This window comes from Naumovozyma castellii, chromosome 1 (assembly GCF_000237345.1).
Source record: "Naumovozyma castellii chromosome 1, complete genome".
In the NCBI taxonomy this organism is placed as follows: Eukaryota; Fungi; Ascomycota; class Saccharomycetes; order Saccharomycetales; family Saccharomycetaceae; genus Naumovozyma; species Naumovozyma castellii.
In genome coordinates, this window is record NC_016491.1 from 1857001 (window position 1) to 1880339 (window position 23339).

The 23339-nt window shown below is 35.8% G+C and overlaps 9 protein-coding genes across 9 annotated transcripts; 4 read left to right on the top strand and 5 right to left on the bottom strand.

The window, feature by feature from the left end:
- Nucleotides 1-238: 238 nt before the first annotated feature.
- TAX4 (Tax4p) lies at nt 239-1969 on the bottom strand (the record flags this gene model as incomplete). The annotated part of the gene is made up of 1 exon (XM_003673828.1): nt 239-1969. One exon carries the CDS (start codon nt 1967-1969, stop codon nt 239-241), a length of 1731 nt encoding a protein of 576 aa, XP_003673876.1.
- Nucleotides 1970-2232: 263 nt separating this feature from the next.
- Nucleotides 2233-5289, top strand: ALY2 (Aly2p; the record flags this gene model as incomplete). The annotated part of the gene is made up of 1 exon (XM_003673829.1): nt 2233-5289. One exon carries the CDS (start codon nt 2233-2235, stop codon nt 5287-5289), a length of 3057 nt encoding a protein of 1018 aa, XP_003673877.1.
- Nucleotides 5290-5499: 210 nt separating this feature from the next.
- EXO70 (GTP-Rho binding exocyst subunit EXO70) lies at nt 5500-7365 on the bottom strand (the record flags this gene model as incomplete). The annotated part of the gene is made up of 1 exon (XM_003673830.1): nt 5500-7365. The coding sequence occupies one exon, from the start codon at nt 7363-7365 to the stop codon at nt 5500-5502; it is 1866 nt and encodes a 621-aa protein (XP_003673878.1).
- Nucleotides 7366-7648: 283 nt separating this feature from the next.
- Nucleotides 7649-8641, bottom strand: ARG3 (ornithine carbamoyltransferase; the record flags this gene model as incomplete). Its single annotated transcript, XM_003673831.1, has 1 exon — nt 7649-8641. The coding sequence occupies one exon, from the start codon at nt 8639-8641 to the stop codon at nt 7649-7651; it is 993 nt and encodes a 330-aa protein (XP_003673879.1).
- Nucleotides 8642-8923: 282 nt separating this feature from the next.
- SIP4 (Sip4p) lies at nt 8924-11722 on the bottom strand (the record flags this gene model as incomplete). Its single annotated transcript, XM_003673832.1, has 1 exon — nt 8924-11722. The coding sequence occupies one exon, from the start codon at nt 11720-11722 to the stop codon at nt 8924-8926; it is 2799 nt and encodes a 932-aa protein (XP_003673880.1).
- A 589-nt stretch (nt 11723-12311) lies between these two features.
- DPB11 (protein kinase activating protein DPB11) lies at nt 12312-14666 on the top strand (the record flags this gene model as incomplete). Its single annotated transcript, XM_003673833.1, has 1 exon — nt 12312-14666. One exon carries the CDS (start codon nt 12312-12314, stop codon nt 14664-14666), a length of 2355 nt encoding a protein of 784 aa, XP_003673881.1.
- Nucleotides 14667-15105: 439 nt separating this feature from the next.
- GWT1 (glucosaminyl-phosphotidylinositol O-acyltransferase) lies at nt 15106-16569 on the top strand (the record flags this gene model as incomplete). The annotated part of the gene is made up of 1 exon (XM_003673834.1): nt 15106-16569. The coding sequence occupies one exon, from the start codon at nt 15106-15108 to the stop codon at nt 16567-16569; it is 1464 nt and encodes a 487-aa protein (XP_003673882.1).
- Nucleotides 16570-16688: 119 nt separating this feature from the next.
- SRS2 (DNA helicase SRS2) lies at nt 16689-20132 on the bottom strand (the record flags this gene model as incomplete). Its single annotated transcript, XM_003673835.1, has 1 exon — nt 16689-20132. One exon carries the CDS (start codon nt 20130-20132, stop codon nt 16689-16691), a length of 3444 nt encoding a protein of 1147 aa, XP_003673883.1.
- A 660-nt stretch (nt 20133-20792) lies between these two features.
- TOK1 (Tok1p) lies at nt 20793-22892 on the top strand (the record flags this gene model as incomplete). The annotated part of the gene is made up of 1 exon (XM_003673836.1): nt 20793-22892. The coding sequence occupies one exon, from the start codon at nt 20793-20795 to the stop codon at nt 22890-22892; it is 2100 nt and encodes a 699-aa protein (XP_003673884.1).
- Nucleotides 22893-23339: the final 447 nt, after the last annotated feature.

Below are 23339 nucleotides of genomic sequence, written 5' to 3' on the forward strand. Positions count from 1 at the left end.
TATATATGAAATAATGATAATACGTGTTTAGTTATATGCCATTTTTTTCTATAACCTTTCATGGTTTACTCCATTCGGTTAACTGAGGTAATCTCCAGGGTACTTGGATTCTGAACGATTTCAACCTCCTTATGAAATTTTGAATAATGAATGTTAGTGCAAGAATGACCGATATGTACCAAAAATATTATTCTGGTGAATGACTGATAAATTAATATGATAGTGGTAGAGCAGCATGTTATCTTCTGGGTTCAATTATATAGGTATCAACACTATTCCATATTTTCGGTTCAATTCTGTCCGGTAATTTTTTGCCATATAAACATTGATCTATAAGCCACATTCCTACAATAAATGATTTTCTATCCAAAGTGCCATCCATTCTAAAATCAATCATCTGATAAATTGTGGCTAATATATTCATAGGTAGATTCGACCTTAACCAAATATCTTTAACGACTAACCCTAAGATCAGTCCATCCGGTGGAAGAGGATGATTAGTTTTAACTTGATTTTCAGAATCATTATCAGGCCACCATGGCAATAAATTTAGATACTGAAATCTATTAGAGATCCACATTGATTCATACCTTTTTCTCTCCATTTCAGTGACAAATCCCAGATCAACATGCGACTTCCATGGTTTATCTTTATTAAACTGCTTCCTACTTGTCTTTACCGTGTTTAGATGATGATGAAGAGGTAAGTGGGGATGTGGAACTACCACTTTGGTCGTACGTTTAATTCGTCTTTTGAGTTTATCTCTACGTCCTAATTTTGGCTTATCATCAGCACTAGAGTGATCATCAACATAATCATTTTCATCATCTGTTTCACTAGTATCATCGGAATTGGCATAAAGGGGTAATCTCAGTGACGTTTTGAGTTGAACATTTTGATCAGTTTCTACTACAGTATTTCCACTATTATTCGACACTACAGTGACATTAGGTTCAATGACATTGGGCACATATTGATGTGAAAACGCCTTGAATGGTCTCGCATGCTTCAGAAGTCTTGAAATCTTTTTCTTTCTCCTTTGCTTTTGGTCGTAATTAGGTATTAGATTCGGTAGGGTACCTTTGTATGTGATATTATTACCGTTCATTTTGGTGACTGCCTTATAGTTTGAGTCGAGATAACTTTCAGGCGTCTCACTTATTTCAATCGAATCACTTTCAGAAGCTATTAAGCTGTTGTCCTCCTCTGACGATAATGAAAGTGCTGAAACTAAATTGTCCTCAGGAGAAATTGGTCTAGCAGGATCACGATCCAAAAGGTTTCCCTGTGAGTGGGCCTTGTTTTTCATCCCCGGATGTGCTGCTGTTTGAGAAGGTTCATCACTGTCCCTACTAAGTGATTCCCTTTCTTGCGCCGTTCCTAGATTAATTGTCACTGGGGATTCGTAACGTTTTGACATGTCAGACCGGGGTAAATCCCATGCCTTGTTTGGTTTACTAATGTAATTATTAGCTAAATTAGCGGCAATGACAGCAATACCCTCAGAATCAACTGACTTACTTCTTCTCTTGACAGATGGTAACGGCCCTCCCTTCGCCTTAGAAACCAACGGTGAAGCTGATAGATGAATTGGATGTTGACGATCAGGGGAGGATCGGCCTACAGAACGGAATCGTGTTAATGGTATAAGATGTCTAGGTTCCGGCTGTCTTATCGCCTCGTCACCTTGGAGAGAAACCGGGGAGCTGGAGTGCTGCTCATTGGAATGTTGCCTAAATGTGAATTGGGCTGCATTTAGGGAATCTTCCTTCTCTCTTTCGGACAATTCCTGAATGATGGAGCTATGTGACGCTTTCTTCCTCGTAAATCGCATCTTTGAGGTGTATCGGCAGTGTAATGGAGAAAGAGTGCCCCTTGGACCTGCCCAATACACCTTTATGACAGTGGGGAAGAACTCCGATGCTGAGCCCAGCCAAGGAAGCTTTTTCTCGTGGACATATTGAAACATTTTCAGGAGTTTCTCTTCGAACCTCTCGAGAGTCGCCAAACCCCACGCTCTCAGAAAACAGCGCACAAGACGTGCAGAAAAGTTCTCGAGAAATTTTTTGTTGGCAATTGTTCTTAGATAAGGAAAAAGAAACGAAAAAACATAGTGCCTCGGAGATTATAATATATAAACCGTACAACTACTAGAGTGTACTCCCTTCCAATCCGACTCCTAAGGATTATACCCCAGTTATCGAGCTATTTTGACAGTCACACACATATTACATGCCATTTGTCATCAGGTCACCTTTGTTTCCACCTGAAAAATCGGTGGAGGTACCTTTGGATGCTGACCCAATAGCCCAAACAAGTTCCGTGGAACTCTATATCCAGTTGGCAGAACCTACCGTGTTCTTACAAGGGTTTGAGTCTCGTCACATTGCCGAGAAATGCCCGGGCATATTGAGAGGTTCGTTAATCGTTAGAGTTTTGAAACCATCCAAGATTAAAAATATTTCTCTTTCCTTTAAAGGTTATTCAAGAACTGAGTGGCCCGAGGGAATCCCACCTAAGAGACAGGATTTTGTGGAAATTAATGATATTATTAATCACACCTGGCCCTTTTACCAAGCTGAAAATTCTATCTCAACCGAAACTAATCCAGAAAAGACTAGCGTCGATGATGCTATTCTCCAAACTACTGGTGCGTCATTATTTAAACCTCTTCCAAAAAAACCAGATCATTTACACTTCCATTCGAATAATACGTCAACATTAAATTTGAATGCAACGCCATCGACTTCCAATTTTTCTAGAAGAGGTAGTGAACATACCATAGAAATGAAGACTCCATTCAACAGAGGTAGAGCTACTTCCAATGTATCTGTAACATCAGCATCGAGAAGTTTATCACCTTTAAATTTATTTAGAAGAGCAACATCAATTTCTGCTCATGATCAATCGTCACATCTAAACGTGGCTTCCTCAACGAATAATAACAACAATAACCAAAATTCAGCAAATCGGGCTACACCAACATCATTGTTTTCCGATATATTGAGTAGTACATTCTCTAATTCAAACGATCAATCTTTGCAAAATGTCATGCATACTAGCGGGTCTGGTAATAATGAACATTTCATTTTTCAACCTGGTGATTACATTTACACATTTGAACAGCTAATATCCCAATCGTACCCTGAATCGATAAAAGCTGACTTTGGGTTTGTTGAGTATTTTTTATTCGCTAGTATTGAAAGATTCGGTGCATTTAAATCCAATATAACGGCAAGGCTGCCGATTGATATAGTTCGTACCCAATCGGACACATGTGTGGAAGAGAGTGAACCTATTATTATATCTAGGGATTGGGAAAACCAATTATATTATGATATTGTAATTGCTTCAAAGGATATTATATTAGATGCCTTTCTACCCATTACTTTCAAGTTTTCACCACTGGATAAAGTCATTTTACATCGAGTGAGAATTTATATTACTGAAACATTAGAGTATTATTGTAAGGGGAAGAAAATACACAGAATGGAGCCAACTAAAAAGTTTTTACTAGCTGAGCATAGGGGTCCTAAACTTCCTGACGCTCCACCAGATAGTAAACGTTCTAAGGCCAAATATATGGGCAATCTATTGGAAGACGAATTGAGTGGTGATTTGATAAATAAAACTTTTGAATATCAAGTTTTTGTACCAAGTAAATTCGATAATCATCAAGCGTTACACCCAGATACTACCTATGATAAGATTAAGTCCAACCACTGGATAAAATTATGTCTAAGGTTATCCAAAATGGTAAATAATAAAAGGAAGCATTATGAAATTAGTATTGATTCCCCAATTCACGTGTTGAATAAGCTTTGTTCACATGCCAATACATTACTACCGAGTTATGATAGTCACATGTTATGTAATGAAGAATCAGCATTTCAAGATTCACAAACTGATTCACAACGCCGTGGATTCGATACAAGCTATCATAATTCCAATATATTTTTTCCAAAGGAAATCATGCTTTCACCTGTTCTTTCTCCTGAAGTTCAAGAACTGAATGAAAATGCAAATATCAACGAAACCTCGACACATGCAAGAAGGGGTAGCCTACGTCATCACATATTGCAACATGATAAACCTGATGAAGATATAGATACCATCTTTAATTCACCTAAATTAAAATCGAATATTTATCATCCAGATATGATCCAGAGGGAATTGACGTCACCACAGGCAATTCCACTATCACCAATTACCTCGCCCCAATTGAGACCACTTTCCTTAGCAGATCCACCACCAGCATTTGATTTTAGTGATGACATCCTTAAATATGGAAATTCTGCACCACCAAAGCACCCACCTGCTTATATCGATGTGATGAAGCATGATGGTGTTGATATCAATTCAAATCACTCTATTCCATCCTTAATGATTCCAAAAATAATGGTCAATAAATCTCAAGAATCCCTGGTTAGTAACAAGGCGACAAACAGCATCAGAGATCAATTATCATCTAATAAGGATGACTCTAAAAAGCACGATAATGATACGTCTTTAGGGAGTATTGAAGAAGATGGTGATATTGCCTCCGGGTTCAGCTTCCATGGCTCTAATCTACCTTCAGGTATATTGAGATCCCAATCTTCAAATTTATTTCCAACTGCAAATAGACGTAAAAGTATTCAGGATATTCTACCATCTACCATAAGAAACGATACTATGTTCTTTAATGATTTAAATCAGTTATTAGATGATAGTCACTTTGGAGAAACCGATATGGACATTAATAACAACAACAATAATAATACAGATCATTTAAACGTTGGTACATCTGCTCCTTCCTCAAGTATAGGTCAATCATGTCGGTCCTCATTTGATCGCTCTTTTGTCGATATATCGAAGGATTCGGCAAACACACAACCATTACTGGATACCTCTGAGTCACGAAACAATTTGGATATGGATTATTCTATGAATAGATCGAGAGACTCCATTGATGAAATCCCTAAACTGCCAATGGATCCTTCTGTTGACATTACGGCATTATATGATCGAAACCCAAATGTGTGGCACCCTCTTCAGTCCGAAACTGGTTTTCTTCCATTGTCACCTGTATTGAGCTCTGACTTTCATGTTTTCCCAGACCAGCTTGCTAAAAATAAGGAGGAAGAAGAAAGTACATCAGATAATAATCGTGAATTAGGATTGACAGATGCATCTTCAAGTAGAAAATCAGATATATTGGATAGACAATCGGATGAGTTTGAATCCAAACCTATATTCAATACGATCGACAACGAGGCATTGGGAACCCCTGAGGCATCGGTCATATAAATATTCTTTCAACTCAAAGCAAAAACAGCATTAACAAAAACAATACATAAACGAAAATAATTTAATATATAGAAATAAATTTACTTTAAAGGATTTGACCATTCTCCTTTTAAAAAAACGTAAGACATTAAGCCTTGAAACTATCCTGAATCATTACTATATTCAGTTTAAAGTATAGATGTATGCATAGTACGTAAGTTCTGAAAGTAACTACCTAATTAGTTGATTTATCACTGTCATCAATTCATCTGGAGTATACTTGATATGCTTTCTGGGATTCTTGAAAGTATTTTGATATCTACTATAAAATCTTTCATACATTGGCATAATGAGTGAAATAATTTCTGATTTTAATGTCTTTTTCAAGGATTGATCTGATAATCTATATTGTTTGGTCTTAGTTACTAATTCTTCAAAACCTTCATTGAACTTTCTGAATTTTTCCTTGATCTGTTCTTTATCTTTTGATTTCTTTCCAGCACTATCAATGACAACAGTATCCATCAAAATAGCGGTCAAATTCCTCCAATCAGAGACCAAGTAGCTGACATATCTCTTCTTCAGTTTGTCCAGACGTTGATGACCTTCGGCACCTAATAGAGAATTTAATTCCGATTTTTCAATAATTTCTTCTACAAGTATTATATTGGTCAAAATGAAAACACCAATCCTTTGTTTTTCCTTATTTCTGCTGCTGTTGGGATTGGCAACATCTGGTTCCTGACCAGGCATCAAAATTCTTTGAGCTCTTTTTTCAAGACATATCACTAAAGTATCAATACAATCACTTATGAAACAGCCTAATAAAGCGCTTTGATCGTTCGAATTCAAATGACCTGAAAAAGTGTACTCTTTCTCCCTATAACTGCCAGGAAGCCAATTCTCTCGGGACATATTTTCCATAGCTCCTATACAACCGGTTTTATATTCGCTGAATTTCCTTAATCTTGACATTGTATCCACAGCAGGTTCAGTGACACCATTATCTGTTGGAATTACAGACAGCTGATCCACTTTCGTATATATTCTATCAATAGCATCTTTGAATAATGATTGAGTTAATTTTCTTACTTGAGACGCACACTCAATCAATGGTTCATAGTTTTGTAAAACTGGACTCATTCGAAGTGCTTTTAGCACATAATGTATATTTTCCACTAATTCGAAACTAAAGATCCCAATATTTTCCAGGTTATTTCGTACCAATTTTAAGTTTGTGTTAAATAATTTTGTATATGCATTCAATAACGGTGTTAATATATTCTTCATGATTATTGGCTTATAGGATGGGTACTGAGAGTATAAATCATCTACCAATGATTTTTCATTGGCCATGAATCCCAATAGGGCTTCCGTATAACTTATCATACCACTACTTCCCTTTTCATAAGGTGCGTTCTTTGATGTTGTGATTTGTTTGGCAAAAGGTTCTAGAAATGCCATACATTTTAATATGAGATCACTCCTTTCTTGTATGAAGGCGTCCTGTATATCTGAATCTTCTGTGTTATTGAGGAAATAATCCAGAATATAGGTTAATTCGTTCAATTGCTCATCCTGGTAATAAGGAAATGGAGTCTTAGAATTGATACAAATTTGAGGATCAAATGGTTTTATAAGGTTTAAGATAGATACGAAATATAATCTTAGTTGAGCTTCACTATTCTTGATCAGATCGCTTAAATGGGACAGGATACCATGAAACTCAGCATTTTTTTCGTTTCCACCGGTTCTAATATCATCTAGCATATCATCCAATTTATGAATGACTTGAATGTATTGTTTTAATCCAATCTCATTGATACCCTTAGTTAAGATAGTTTCATATTTGGAAGCTTCGTTAGCCAAATCTTTCACGGAAGCAACAGAGTTCAAGACACTTTCAATATTTCTTTGTAAGGTCACTAGCATGTTATTTCTTGATAAGATTGGGGTAAACAGATTGCTAGACTGGTTAGAAGTCTTTCCAATTTTCCTAAGGGATTTATTGATTTCAAAAGTTAATCTACTTGATTTTTCTAGGCCCTGTGAAAGGACCAGTATGTCAGCTTCATCCACATCCATTTCCATAGACATTCTTCCTCGATGATATAGTTCAATTAGTCTTGCCGACTCTATTAGGACTAATATTTTGAGCGGAACACTCCTAAAATAAACGCTATTATTTCATGTTACATGTAATCCGATTTTCATTGTAGATCGATCGACCGGGTCACCCAGATAAATTCCATAAGAAATGATTACAAGGTAATGTAAAACGTTATACAATGAAAGCTAGAGTTGAAAAGAGATGAATTTATTAATAATTATATAAGCAATCTATCTATCCAGTAATCAAATGTTCCAATAAAATGGAAATCTATTTCAGGTCATGGAAATTACCCTTGTTAATAACAAATACGTCAATAGCGGCCATGGCAGCATATAATCTATTTTCAGCTTCATCAAAGACGATAGAGTGTTCGCCATAAAAGACATCGTCGGTAACTTCTTCATGATGTCTTGGTAGACAATGCATAAATTTGAAGTTAGGATCAGCCAAACTGGCATGTTCGTTATTGATTTGGAATCCGCTAAATTGTTTTAATTTGGCCTCCTTGGCAAATTCTTCTCCCATGGAAACAAAAGTGTCTGTCACTAGTACATGTGCACCCTTAGAAGCCAATTTGGAATCATGAGTCAATTCCAAAGAGGTACCATTCTTGGCGCATATCTTCTTAGCAGCATCCACAATAGTTTGATCCATTTCAATACCGACTGGAGTAGCAATAGAAACATCCATATTTAATTTTAGACAGGCAATAGCCATATCGTTTATTACATTGTTAGCATCACCGATCCATGTAATCTTTAATCTTTTGTCACTCGTAGAGACACCAAGGTGCTCTTTAATGGTCAACATATCACAAATGGCTTGCAATGGATGATACATGTCACATAAAGAATTAATAATAGGGACGGCGGAATCTTTACATAGGGCTTGAATATCTTCATGCTTATTTACACGAGCAAATATACAAGACACCATAGAGGAGACAACCTTGGTGGTATCGTAAAAAGATTCGTTAACACCCAATTGAATATCTTCTTTACCCAAAAACATTGGTTGCGCACCAAAGAAGGCAGCAGCACCTTCACTGGAAATTCTGGTTCTAGTGGATCTCTTTGTGAATATTAGGGCAATGGTCTTACCTAGTAGTTTTAGATGGTTCTTTTGGGCATCAGTGACATCATTATTCTTGAAGATTTTTTTGTAATGTTCAGCTCTGTTGACTAATATTTGGAATTCATCATCGGATAAATCCTTGATGGAGACTAGATGGCGGATGGTAGCGGCTGTAGCAGAAGTCATTTTAAATTTACCTATTGTTTCGATGTGTTTGTCGTTGTTCGTTGTTGACTGTACTTAAAGGACATTAAAATTTTCAAACAGAGAGCAGGAATAAACTGCCTTTAGAGGCGACTTTTTATATGCCCAAAAGGAGAAAATAAAAAAAATGAACCGTTAAGTGAAAAGGACGCCGAGGTATTAGTCAGTGAGTCACGCTGCGTTGCTTTCTTACAAGTGGCATTTTTTTTTTGTAGTGGACGGACATTGACAAGCGCGCTGACGTAGATTATGACACAAATAAGTTCATGGATTTTCGGATCCATTGGAACTGGGCAATAGAAAGAATTTCCCTAGTGTATTGGCAGAAATCTCTGTGTGAAACATGCCACCGTTGTTATTATCTCCAACTTTGTTCTCATTCATTCCCTCTGTGGGAGCTGGCGGTGGAGGGAGCAGTAACAATTGAGAATGAACTCTACTATAATTGTTGTCGAAAAAGTAATTCTTGAATTGGTCTGCTGCTGAGATGGATAGAACTGAATCTGTATTTAATAGCCTATCCAATGGTGCTTGTTGTGTGTCAATACCAGTATTTTCCAATGTTTTATTTTCTCTGTTCATTTTGAGGTTATTGTCTGTAGCGCTTGAAATTTCACCTTCATTTGTATAAGATGTATTGATATTCTCGGGACCCTTCTGCTTATTACTTGGCATTGCAAACGAATTTATTCTTCTTGAATTGAATTGGAACTCTAATGGCCTCATATCTTCTTGTTCCGCTTCATCATCCTCAGCGTACCCTTCGTCCGTTTCTTCACCAAGCAAAGGTAAGGAAGATATATTTCTCCTTAAAGAAGCCTTGTTAATTCCATTACGACTATTACCACCACTTTCCATTGAAGCTTTCATGCCATTGTCCATTTGATTCTGTAATATGTTTGGAGTAGGGAAATCTTTAAGAATTGAAAAGAAATCGGTGTTAGAACCTTGTGGGAAAATGTTAAATTCATCAACTGCTGTAGTGGTAGTAGTTGTAGTGGCAATATTATTATTTGAGATGGATTGGTGTATAAAATTAAACTTTTCAACTTCATTTTTATATTCAATATTTTTTAAATTTAATGACATTGAAAGAGAAAGTAAATCTAAAGGTCGTTCATTTGATTTGCGAGGAAATGCAAAATGTTTCTTGAATGCGAGTAGTAAAGGGTTTTTGGAATCCTCGTAAAACCATAACTGACACCATTTTATAAGAAATTGTTGATACCTTTTAAATTTCCAATTATTGTATCCAGATTCTAAAGAATACTTGTTTTGGACCCAGTCAAGCATATTTTGCAAGCATAGATTAATGATGTCACCATTATTTAATGGTAAAAAATGCATGGTATTCATTTGTTGAGGTTGGTTGTCAGGATTTTTATTTAATATTAGAAGATAATAAAGGGATAGTATTTCAAAAGACATTTCCTCTTCGTCTGCTTCAACACTGGGACCATCATGGTATTTTTTCTTTTGCTTAGTGGTCCTCTCATCAGTATTTTGAATTGCTCTTGTATCAGAAATCAACCTTAATACCAAGTAATATAATGTTAGATGGATCTCAATAAATTCAGATTTTTCTAATGTAAAATCCTTTGGGATCAAGGATAAATCTTGAAACTCATCATGATCGAATAATTTATGGTAAAGGCTCCATTTCTTCATTTGTTCTTCAAAATTAGTTAATATTAATTTAAATACGGTTCTTCCCCCATTGGATAAGATATGCAACATATTCCCACCGTTCAAATATTTTAAAGTTAATTCTAATATTAGACTAAAAGGTTTCAAATGTGGGATATCTAAATCTTCCAAAAGCTTTGGATGAAATTCTTCAATGATAAAGTTTGTTTTCGGAAGACCTTGAATTAAGTTCCACCATGATTCTAAGAATTGGAAAGTCCAAAATGTCACCAAATTTGTGATGGGGTTTGACTTGGAATCATTATAAATCTTGCAATACGGGATTTTCTTTTCTATTGTAATAAATAATCCCAAGTCTAAAATATGTGCAAAACTTAAATGAATCAATTCTGTGGCCCAATGTGTATTATCATTGTCCATAAAATAAAATGCAGCAAGCAATAACCCTTGTAAATTTTCAATCTTTTTCTCACATGACGAATAGAATGTTTTTGTCACATTAAATAATCTAGACTCATTCAAGCAACCCCAATCTAGTTGAATCATCAGTAAAAACGGCATCAAGATTGCAGGATCCATATTTTTAACATCATAATTTTCAGAACCTAATTTATTTATATGTTTGATAATATTTTGTTTCCAATCAGAGAATGGGTATAGCAACGGTATTAGAGAATTTGACTTCTCAAAAAATCGTTGCACTGTATTAATAAGAGTCCTTTTAAGAACTTTCAAATTTGAGTTGAATCGTTTTAATAAAAATTCTGAGACAAACAACTGAGGATCCAAGTTCAAATAATTTATTATATCATTCATAAGTAAAACTTTTGACCATTGTTCTTCATTAGCATCCCAATTTTTTTTACTGTCAGTATTTGAATTTTGTCTTGTTAAAAGTGACCATGTGCAATTCCCCATATACTGATCCGAGCATTCAGATGGTTTATAGTAGTTATCGTACAGATGAAAGGTCTTGTTCATGTATGGAATCTGATTAGAAGTTTCTTCAAAGTTACTCTTCTCGTTAAAATTGTCATGATTTACCTTTGGTATTTTATTCTCATCTCTAGGTGCAATAGTCACAATATCATCATTAATTCCATTATCCTTAAGTAACTTTTCTAACCTAGCTACTTCCTGTTCTAACTGCTCGGTGTATCCTTTAGCGAATCCTCTCCTCTTTAGTCTCTCAGTTGTTCTGCAAGGAATACCTGCCTTCATACAGGGTGTACAATCTGGGGTTCTATCGTCACATTTGATTTTTTTTAGTCTACACCTATCACATGCTTGTTTCCTCTTAATGAAGATGGAGTCTTGAACAAAAACTTGTCCAGAATTCTTTCTCTTTTTCTGGAGGTTATTAGCATTAGGTTCTGAATCCACCAGTTCTCTAGTTCGTTTCTGATCCAGTGGCATTCTCCCTTTTGTTTTTTTCTAGATTTTCCTTGTTTTAGCTTGTTGATTTACGTGGTCCCCCTTATTTACAAGGGTATTAAAAATACGATGCGATACAGTATTTAGAGTTTTATAGGGACTGCATATATAGACAGATAACGCGGTTCCTCCTATCCTACTGGTTCTAATAAGTTCCTTCTTCCCATATGACGTCTGCATAAAAATGTCTCAGGGCCATTGATACGCAACTTATTCCCCATCAACATTGAATACTTGAATAATTGCTTCAATCAATCATCTCTTACCAAATCGCAATCATAAAAAAAAAAATAAACTGCGCAGGAAAAAAAATAGCCGCCCAATTTGTTTCGGACATACGGAACACTTAGCCCTAACTAAGCCCTATTAGAACCCTAGGGCTAGTTTTATATATATTACGTAAACAATATACAAAAGATTGAAACTGTTATGTAACAAACTACTGAAAAATATTTCAACCATCAGATCAAGTTACTGACCTGATCTGGGAAGAAAACCATTAGAAAGTTGATCCAAACTCACTTCAAATCCACATCCATATACCAAGGGTACTATCAGATATTTACTTTAAATGAAACCTTTCCATGGTATCACATTTTGTCCCACAGCACTCGATGATGCAACATCTAAATCAATATCGAAAAAGATTATAAAATTAGGTGGTGAATATGCAAAGGATTTAACGCGTCAATGTATGGTATTAGTGGTGGGCTTTTCAACGGATACAAATAAGTATAAGTTCGCTGTGCAATATCGATATGATATCATCTTCATCAGTTATAGAATCATTGATGAATTATACCAACTTTGGTTAGCTGGTGAGGACATTACTTTGAAGGAACATTCATCGTTTAAGGCCTGGGAACACAACCAGGTGGAGAGAATGTTGCAGGTCTTGAAAGCAAGATATTCTGCTGATCCTCTGAAGAATTTTTATTTGTTTGTAGGAAGGATATCCAGCGATTTGCATTCTGTCAATGAAATTGAAACAATATCTCACGAGTTAGGTTGTTATAAATGTGAAGTCTCGCAATTTCTGAAAGATGCGAAATCACTTAATCCATCAAGGAACATTGTTTTTATTACAGATTCTGCTACAGGTATACGAGTAAATGCAGCACGAGATCAAGGAATTCCAATAGTTCATCAGAAATGGATAGTAGACTGTCAAATTAGAGGTGCTATGCTACAATTTGATCCATATTATTTAACTGATAATGTAGCCAAGTTATCCTTTGAAGAAATTGGGAGAGGTGCATGTAACTGTTGGGCAAAAATGGGAACGAAACATGGGAATAATAATGAACTTTTGAATAATGATACTTCAAGTGCCCCAATGGTAACGTCTTCTATATATTTAAATGACAAATCAAAATTGATCAATAAATTTAAACCACAGGGTGAAAAGTTATGGCAAAATGTAATGGAAAACGACTTCAGATCAAAAATTAAAGATACAAAACCTTTACTGCCGACGAACTACAATCCTGGTAATGATAATGAACGTTCACCGATATTCCAAAATAAATCATTTTTCTTCCACAAAGCGTTTACTCCCAAACAAATTATGATTCTTACTAAAGTAATTAGAAAAAATGGAGGCCAAGCGGAGATGCACTTGAACGAAAACATATCATTTGACTATTTACTTGTTCCTAGTGACATCCCAACTGAAGAATTAGGATTAGAGGAGGATGATATGGATGATCCTCTTGCATCTGCATCACCCGTCACTGAATTTTTCATCGAAAGATGCTTGCATTACAAAAAACTAATATCACCGTTAGATTCTTGGTCTAAACCATTTTATTATTCAGAAAAGTTTTTAATAAACCCAGCAACTGCTTTACTTCACAGTCATAATAACAAATACCTCAATATTGCCATCACAGGTTTCCATGGGGTAGAATTATTACACCTTACTAAAATATTACATATTCTTAAACCAAATGGAATAAAATTCAATGAATATCTAACAAAAGACACAGATGTACTACTTATAAATCTGGCTGCCCTATCAAGTATACCACACTCACACTCGCTTTGGCAAAATGAATTTAGCGATCTATTTAAAGAAGATTCTAATTCACAACCACAAGAGAAAAAGAGCCAAGTCTTTAGGAATTCAATGAAAAGGAAGATTGAATATGTTAAGAGGGATCACCATATTCCACTTGTCACACCCGCGTTTTTAATTAGTCTTCTTAGACAATCCAAGAATTTGTTAAGTACTAATAACCCTCGAAATTCAGAAAAGATTCATCTTAACAATATTAATTGGTGCATAAGCTGTCCAAAGGGAAATAAATTAGACTTTGTGTGCGAATTAGTACGAAACGATTCACTGAATGAGAATGTGGATGTGAATGAAAAGATTTTCGACTGGAGATCGACCACACCAATTAATTATAAGATCGATACACCCTTATTATCGCCGTCTAAAAGGACTTCATCAATGATGTCTCCTCCGAAGATCCGATCTAAAACAGATGAAGTATTATCAAAAATGCAGAATTCAGCAATAAGTGAAAATTCTTCGAGGATTGTTAGAAAACGCATAAAATCTATTCAACAGGAAGAACATCATTCCATTATGAACTCGGCACCTTTACCAGAGCGTTTGATATCTCCCTTGAACACTCCACTGAAGAAGCCAAAACTTGACCATAGCAAACCGAAGCCAACTATTACAAGGACGTCCAGTTGGGGAACTATGATGTCAGAAGAATTAGAAAATAATGAAAAATTAAAAATAAAAGAACAATCAAATAACCAGCAAAATACAAATATAGAGGCTAGTGCCAATAATATGGGACTCACCCAAGTCACATATGGTTCTCCTTCGAGTGGAGCTAGTAAATTAGTTGGTGCTGTTAGTCGAACTAGAAGATTGACGAGAAAGAAAGTTGAACAATTGGGATTGTGATTATATAAATAATATAAATTGTTTATTTAGTTTGCATTAATTTATCTGAGAGTTTGACAGCTTTAAAAGTTTTGTAGATCCTCTTCAATATTAATATGAGGATCCCATAGTTTCCAGCAATATAAACTTTTGAATTGGATTATGTAAGCTTTAAAATAGAAACTCTTATAAGAAAGACCGTACTTAACCTGCTTTCCTAGGGGATTAGAGCCAAGATAATCAACACATTTGGAGTGCCCGAACTTGAACCTATTGCTGCATTCCTCCTTCTATGCACTAAAGGTTAAATTAACTGAAATGCTCAAATGTTACCCTGATGGACAGACACGTTAAGTACGTGTAACAACAATTAATTAATAAGAACCGAGCCAAATCTTTCCATGACGAATAATCGAATCCTATTTCCCTTTAATTTCTTAGGAGAAATATTGTGCAGTAGATGTCGACACTAAAAGAAAGGAAGGAAGCCTTTGTCACTGGACTTAATGGGGGACCAATTCCTGAGATCAATATTGTTACTTCTGTAGCGTTAACTGGATACTTCTGTTGGAATCTGATTCAAAGCACAGGTAGGACGATTGATCTGAATATTGTACTTGATTTTGCACTAAATTGGATTCCACTATTATTATCCCTTACGACTTATTCGAATGATATTGGTCTTTTAACTTTGTTAATGGTTGTCCCATGTAGCATTGTCTTTGTCGTTAACAAACTTCCCAGACTCACCTCGAATCAGAAGGGAAAGCCAAATAAAATCCCAAAATCAAGCGAAGATGTGTTTAAACTGGTAAAGCAACCATATATAACGGCTTATCGTGGTGGGATGCTTGTTGTTACTGCAATTGCTATTCTTGCAGTTGATTTTCCTATATTTCCACGTCGTTTTGCAAAAGTTGAAACCTGGGGTACTTCTCTGATGGATTTAGGTGTCGGTTCATTTGTGTTTAGCAATGGTATTGTTTCCTCTCGAGCATTATTGAAAAATACGAAGAAGAAGCAGAGGTTATTAACGCGTGTATATGAAGGATTTAGAGGTGGAGCTACTTTGTTAATTATTGGTTTATTAAGACTGTACTTCGTCAAGAACTTAGAATATCAGGAACACGTTACAGAATATGGTGTACATTGGAATTTCTTCATAACCTTGGCGTTACTTCCTCCAGTATTAGTATTTATCGATCCCTTGACGGAGTGGATTCCTCGTTGTTGCATAGCAATATCAATTTCCATATTTTATGAATGGGTTTTGTTAAAGAATGATGATGCTTTAACATTTTTAGTCTTGGCACCAAGAAATAGTTTTTTTAGTGCAAACAGAGAGGGTATTGTCTCGTTTTTAGGCTATTGTTCCATCTTTTTATGGGGACAAAATGCCGGATTCTATCTTTTAGGAAACCTTCCAACTCTAAACAATTTTTACAAGCCATCAACTACGACGATAAAACAACTTCAAGGTAAGAAGAAATTAAAGCCATGGGACAGATTAACCACTGTGTCACCACTAGGAGGTTTACTTTCCTGGACGTTCATATTCATGGTGGTGACTCAACTTGTGTTTGCTTACCATCCCTATGATGTTTCTAGAAGATTTGCAAATCTTCCCTATGTTTTATGGGTTGTCACTTACAATTTGGGGTTCTTATCATTTTATTGTGGTATGGATAAACTTTTTGGTAACAACAACGAAAACCACAACGTGCCAATTACATTAGAAGCAATGAACAGTAATGGATTAATTCTGTTTTTGCTTGCTAACGTTACGACCGGATTGGTGAACATGAACATTGTTACAATTGACTCGTCAGATTTGGAGTCAACCCTAGTGCTTCTAGGATATTGCACTTTTCTATGCATAATATCGGTTGTTTTATTTAGGAATAAAATATTTATAAAACTTTAAAAAGATAAGACGAGAAAATGTTATTTGTTATTTTACCATTTGCAAACCTGCACATTCTTATACATATAGTAGAACAACTAGAAGTTTATCTTTTGAATATATGATACGTAAAATATTAGTTAATCGATTATAATGATTTCACCTTTATTAGTCTTCGTTTTCTTTTTTGCCCTTGACAACTGAGAAAAAATATCCATTTGATTAGGCTGTCCCTCCTTCTTCAACTTTCCATTGTTAATATTTTCCTTCTTCAAATTCTTCCTACTAGGCTTTCTTATAGCATCAGCTAAAGTCTTTGCATTTGTAAGGATGGGACGATCATCTATTGTCAAATCATTTGGATCATGTAAAAGCTCAGCTGCAGTTGTATTGTTAACATCATATGAACTTTCTTTCTTGGAGTCAAATTCTTCTTTTACTTTTGTTACACGGCAATTTTTATTCGGTGGTTTTGATTGTTTCGATTTTAAAGCCATAGGAAGATCTCCTGTTGTTGATTCCGATTTCACTACTGTAAGTTCGTTATATTCCTTCTTAATTGCAGGTTCATTCCAGTATTTTGAAGGGGTCGTCCCTATAGTAGACTTTGGTTTATCAGTAAATGATAGAAAAGAATTTTCATTGGAACGTTTCACCAGTCTCTCCGGAGAATTGGTGACAAGAGAGATTTTAGTAGTTTTAGATTTACTGGGTGAATATTCTAGCTTCCTTGGAGACAAAGTATTAGGTGCTCTCCTAAATGATTTATATCCTGGGGCATAATCTTTTGCAGGCTTAGGGGATATATCCCCCGATGAAGTGGTAGGAGCATAAAGTTTAGTCGGGCTAGGAGTAGAAGGAGTAATAGAAGGCGCATAGCTCTTCTTCGGACTTTTCGTAAGCATTTGTCTTTTAGTTTGGTTAACTGAATTTCTTGTCACTCCTTTGGTCGAATGTAACTGCTGAGCAGCAGTAGTAAATTCCAGGGATAATTTTGGAGGCGTTACTATATTTTTGCTAAGGTCCAAATTTGAGGTGTTTCTACAGGGAGAACCATTCCATATAAGATGTTCTCTTCTAGCACTAACGAATTGGGAATAATCCTTTAACAGAACCTTCAGTGAGAAGTCCTTTTGAGATGCAACCGGAGGCTCTTTCTTCAAAGTACGATATAGTTTCATTATCATTTCTAAATTTTTGAAGACCTTCTGCTCATCAGTCATAGTCCCTAGTAGGTCAGGGGTAAGAAACCTACTTGGAGCACTTGGACGAGGCCCCTCTGATGTTACCGATGATAGGTATAACAAATATTTGGCACGTGTTTGAGCTACAAAGAACATTCTCCTTTCTTCATGGACTGCCTCATCAATTGACTTTACACGTCGTTTTGAAGGGCTTTCTATCTGTATTTTCTTATCGATATCACTACCATTATCTTCATCTGTTTCAGGATCATCTTCGCCATCTTGATCAGCATCGTTTTCTCCAGAAAAGATAGACGGTATTATTCCTTCTTCGCACCCAGGTATGAAGACAACAGGCCATTCTAAACCTTTAGCCCCATGGATCGTTGAAATAGTGACATAACCATCTCTTTCATTTTCTTCTCTTCTAAATTTTTGGGATTCATTCTCCGTAAAGTCACTTAGGTCAGGCAAATCTGAGGTGTATAGGGTCAGAGAATTGAAGAATTCACGTATACGTTCCAGAACCGTCATTGAGTTCCGCTCTGCGTCGTATGATGTATCAATATCCCTGATACTATCCGCATTACTTGAGGACGTTGGATTTTCGTCAGCAGGTTTATTCTCTTGTAATTTCCCTACAAAATATGTCTTGAGAAGTTTAACATTAAGATATCTCTTATTTGTATAATCTGCTTCCAAGTTGGAAATATCCAGATTCTTTTTCTTTTTGCCATCAAAGTATAAATATTCTTGTTTTAATCCTGACATTTCAAATAATTTTTCAAAAATTGCATCTAATGCTTCATTAACAGGTTTCGTATCAAATAATAACTTACAAGCATTAAGCATTCGCACAAAGTCTGCAATAACTGTATATCCTTTGGTAGGAATATCTGAAAGTATCTTGTTCTCATTTATCTCTCTTAAAGTATCTAGGGCAGTAGTTATTCCGGCCTTGCTGTCCATGAGGCCTTTGATCTTATCTGCTGATGCTTGTCCCAATCCTCTTGGAGGGTAAAGTAATGATGCAATGATGGCATTTTTTTCATTATCAGAATAGATGCACTTAATTAGGTTCAGCATTGCCGTGATTTCCTTTAGTTCCCAAAATGCAACACCCCTAATAATTTTATAGGGTATTCTATATTCTATAAGAGCTGTTTCGATTGGTTTGATTTGTCTTCTTTGTCGTACTAATATTGAAAAATCTTTGTAAGTGAATAAGTTTGGTAAAGCCTTTAAATAGAGCAATTCTCTAATTAAAGATGGGCCCTGGAGAAATGATGCGGGAAAATTAATATAAACTGGGGGGAATTCACAATTGAATTGGGCATGAAGTGGTTGTCGATTTTGACGTCCCTCGGTTTGCTGAGTGATCAGCCTTTCGCTTGTATCCAGAATGCTTTGTGAGGAACGGTAATTTTCTATCAGAACTATACGTGCGCACTCTATAGGACATTTCTGCACCATTGTTTGGAAATTGTATGCAAGTGCGTTTCTAAAAGCATAAATGCTCTGATCAGGGTCACCTACAACAGTTATACCTCTCGATAGATGGTGATTTGCTTTAGCAAATAAAAATGTTAGATCCATTTGAATTTCGTTCGTATCTTGAAATTCATCAACTAAAACATGCTTAATGTGTGGTAAGCACCTTTCTTTGGTCATTAAAAGGAAAGCATTCATCAATAAATCATCAAAATCTAGAGCATTAATCTTCGTCAATTCATTTTGAAAGTTTTCGTAGAAATATGCAAGTGCAGAATCGTGATTAGGATCTTCTTTATATATGTCAGGAACAACAGCACTCGATTTCAGCCTCGATATTTGCCTTTTCACTAACTTAGGACTTACAGCCCACTCATCATCGCCAGAGCTTCCTCTTTTCGGGAGGCAAAGATTGACTTTCCTAGTCATTGAGTTGGAATAATCTCTGATTTGATCGGGCATGTTTGCAATCAAATCGTGTATAATGGTATCAATCTCTGATTCATCTGCTATTCTCCACTGTTTGGATAATCCAATAGATGATCCATATTGATGTAAAACCTTAACACATATACTATGAAACGTGCCGATCATCAAATCATCGACCCTTATGTGAGTTCCACGTAATAATTTCGTCAGTCTATCTATCATTTCCTTGGCAGCTTTATTTGTAAATGTGGTTACAATGATGTCTTGGGGGTTCAATTTTTCTTTTAAAAGTAAATAAGCCACCCTGGATATTAAAACTTTGGTCTTCCCCGTACCTGGTCCTGCAATGACTTGTAATGCCTTTTCATGGTTGTATTCCACAGCTAGTCGCTGCTGAGTATTTAATGATAATAAAATATTTCGTATCAGGTCGTCATTCGTACTGGGGAGAGATTCTTTCAGAGTATTGACGTTTGACATTAACAAATGTGATTCAATGAGAAATATAAACTATGCAGTTTCGTGGGCGCCGCTTTAACTTTCTTCCTGGTGAATTTCTTCAAAATATGTAAAATGTTATATTGGGTAGTTCTGACAACTAATTCAAAGAGTGAGATTGTATTGTAGGTTCTAGTCTAACCACTTTTCCTTTTGTCACTCTTTTGAAAAGTTTCAATCATAGACATTCAGAACAAATTTTCAGTATTTACATTTTGTCGAATTCGTGTTAACGCGTCGTTACATGGACGAAGGCGCCGTATGTCTAATCCCATATCCTCCTTTATAATAGCTTATTTTTCAGTACTAATGTTCTTAATGAATATTTTAAGGAACTATCTTAATTGTGGAGTAAGCTCAACAAATCACCGTCTCATTTATACAAATATATTTGCGATTATAGAAAGATATTGTTTGAAGATATGATAGCGCCGCCGCTGATAAAGGAAAAATAGTATCTGTTTGCCGAATGAAAACATGGGATTTTTCTCAATAAAAACATTCCTTCACTCATCAGATGGTAGAGTACTCTCTATTTTCGACACTCAACTAACGATACAGCATACCCTAACATACTAGTCAATATTCTTCCTCAAACAAGACACAACATATACCAGGCATCGAAACAAGGAATATGATAAGATGCGGAGATTCATTCCGAGGACAGTCTCAAACATAATTCACTTTCGAGGAGTGCCAAGACGAAGGAGCATTGAAGATCTAAACCGTAGTCTTGCGGAACATATAAACAAGGTCCAAGATATTGCACTGAGGGAATCGTTGACATTCCATAATGAAAGGATCGCTATTTTAAATGCAGATCCCAAATCAAGATTTTTCCTTTTATGGTTCACCATCTCATGTTACTTTCCCGTCATTACCGCATGTTTAGGTCCCATTGCCAATACTATCTCTATTGCGTGTGTTGTAGAGAAATGGAGATATGTGGGGATAAGAAGAACAGAAGACGAAGGGGCAAATCACTATAGAGTCAGTGATTCTCCAGGTATATTTGCTGTGAATATTTTATCATTGGTATTTGGATTCATTTCTAATATTATTTTAGTGTTACATTTTGCTAAAAAATTGAATTATTTCACAGCTCAAATTTTAAATCTCTTCGGCTGGACTACAGCAGGATTACTGCTAATGATTGACGTTATCGTTTCCGCATCTACTGATTTCCCAGAAAATTATCACAAATCTATTGGATTTTGGTACGCATGTATTACTTCAGGTCTATACCTTGGATGTACACTCACGCTAAGTATACATTTTATTGGATATGCCTTAGGTAGATATCCGGCAACGTTTAATTTGCTGCCGAGAGAACGTAGTATTATGATGTTTACTGTCTGGCTATCCATTTGGTTGATTTGGGGTGCGGGTATGTTTTCAGGTTTGATTGGAGTCTCTTATGGTAATGCGTTATATTTTTGTACAGTTTCACTTTTAACCATTGGACTGGGAGATATCCTACCTAATTCCATTGCTGCCAAAATTATGATTTTAATATTTGCAGTGACTGGGGTTCTTATATTAGGTTTGATTGTTTTTATGACAAGGTCAATTATCCAAAAATCAGCTGGTCCAATATTCTATTTCCATAGGGTTGAAAGGAGTAGATCTAAATTATGGTCTAAGATAAGAGAAGGAGATTTAAACTTAACAGAAGAAGAAAGTTTTGAAATGATGATGAAGATCCGTAAATTGAGTAAGAAAAGACAGCAATTGTTCTCGCTAATGAGCACGGTTACCATATTTGCTGCTTTCTGGCTACTTGGTGCCCTTGTACTTATGTTTGCAGAGGGTTGGTCATATTTTGATTGTATGTATTTCTGCTTCCTATGCCTTTTAACGATCGGTTATGGGAGTGACTTTGCTCCAAAGACTGCTGCTGGAAGAGCATTTTTTGTAATATGGGCAATTGGTGCGGTTCCCTTAATGACAGCCATTCTATCTACTGTTGGTGATATACTATATGAATTAACGACAACAATGGATAAACTACTCGGGGATAGGTTTGGACATGGCATAAAATATATGATTTTCCAAGGTACTAATGCAAGGGATTCACAATTAGTTACGTCTGGTCACGTTGTAAATGAATCAGACGCGGAAGAAGTTGCGTCAGCAATGGATGATGCTAATATCAGTGAGGATCTAGATGATCAGGAAGAACTTGCCGCAAATAATGATTCATATTATGGACCTGGACATTCCGATGAAGCTCCAATGACAGCGTCAACTACAACATCAAGCTTACAAACAGAAGATTCGGTCGAAAGTGATGGATTAGGAGATTATATACATCCATTTCAATCATTGATGACAGGTTCCACTTTATCGTACACCATGGAACATCCAGAAATGCTAAAATTACAGCGACTAAAGAAATTATTGAGGGCAGTGGAGAAATTACATAAAGTATCAATGGAAGACGGGGATCATTTCTTCACTTTTGATGAGTGGTCTAAGCTAAGAGAGCTCAATGGGAAAAGCACATCCATGGAGGCAAAAAATTTCTGGCTATCGGATGATACTCCCTTAAAATATCCGATCAATCAATCACATTTTGCTTTTATTAGTCTATTCAAGAAGATTGAATTCCTTATCAAGGATATTATAGACGACGAGAAGACTTCTAAAATAATATCCAATACAATGAAGGAGGATGATAATTCGTTGGAAGATTCGTTCACCTCAAATTTGCTTAACCGTCGTAGAACGGGGTCCATATAGATTAGCATTGTTAATACTACATTTGTAACATTATTTAGTTTTACTAATAGACAGTAAAGTGCATTTACCTGACTAATTAATGTCATTAGTATAAGCCTACCTGCCAAATAATATCTTTATATTCATCAACTAATTTAAAAGTATGTTATAAAATAGTTTCATATTACCGCTAAAAAGTAAAACAATTGTCAAGAGGTCGTCTTCTGTTTGTAATATAAGTCATTTTTTGGTATATGCGTCGTCCGTCTATAATAGGTCTTGGTTTAAACCGAAAAAGCTTGAAATATTAAAGCCCTGGATTTTTTTTATGGGTCACCCGGGTTTTTGGGATAGGGCTGACGTCGAAGTTTTGAATTGCCGAGTATGGCTATACATCATACATGAGCTATTGTATCAGTTTGACAGCTTCTTGGCTGACTGTTGAACATCATTCAAAGGTAAAGAATA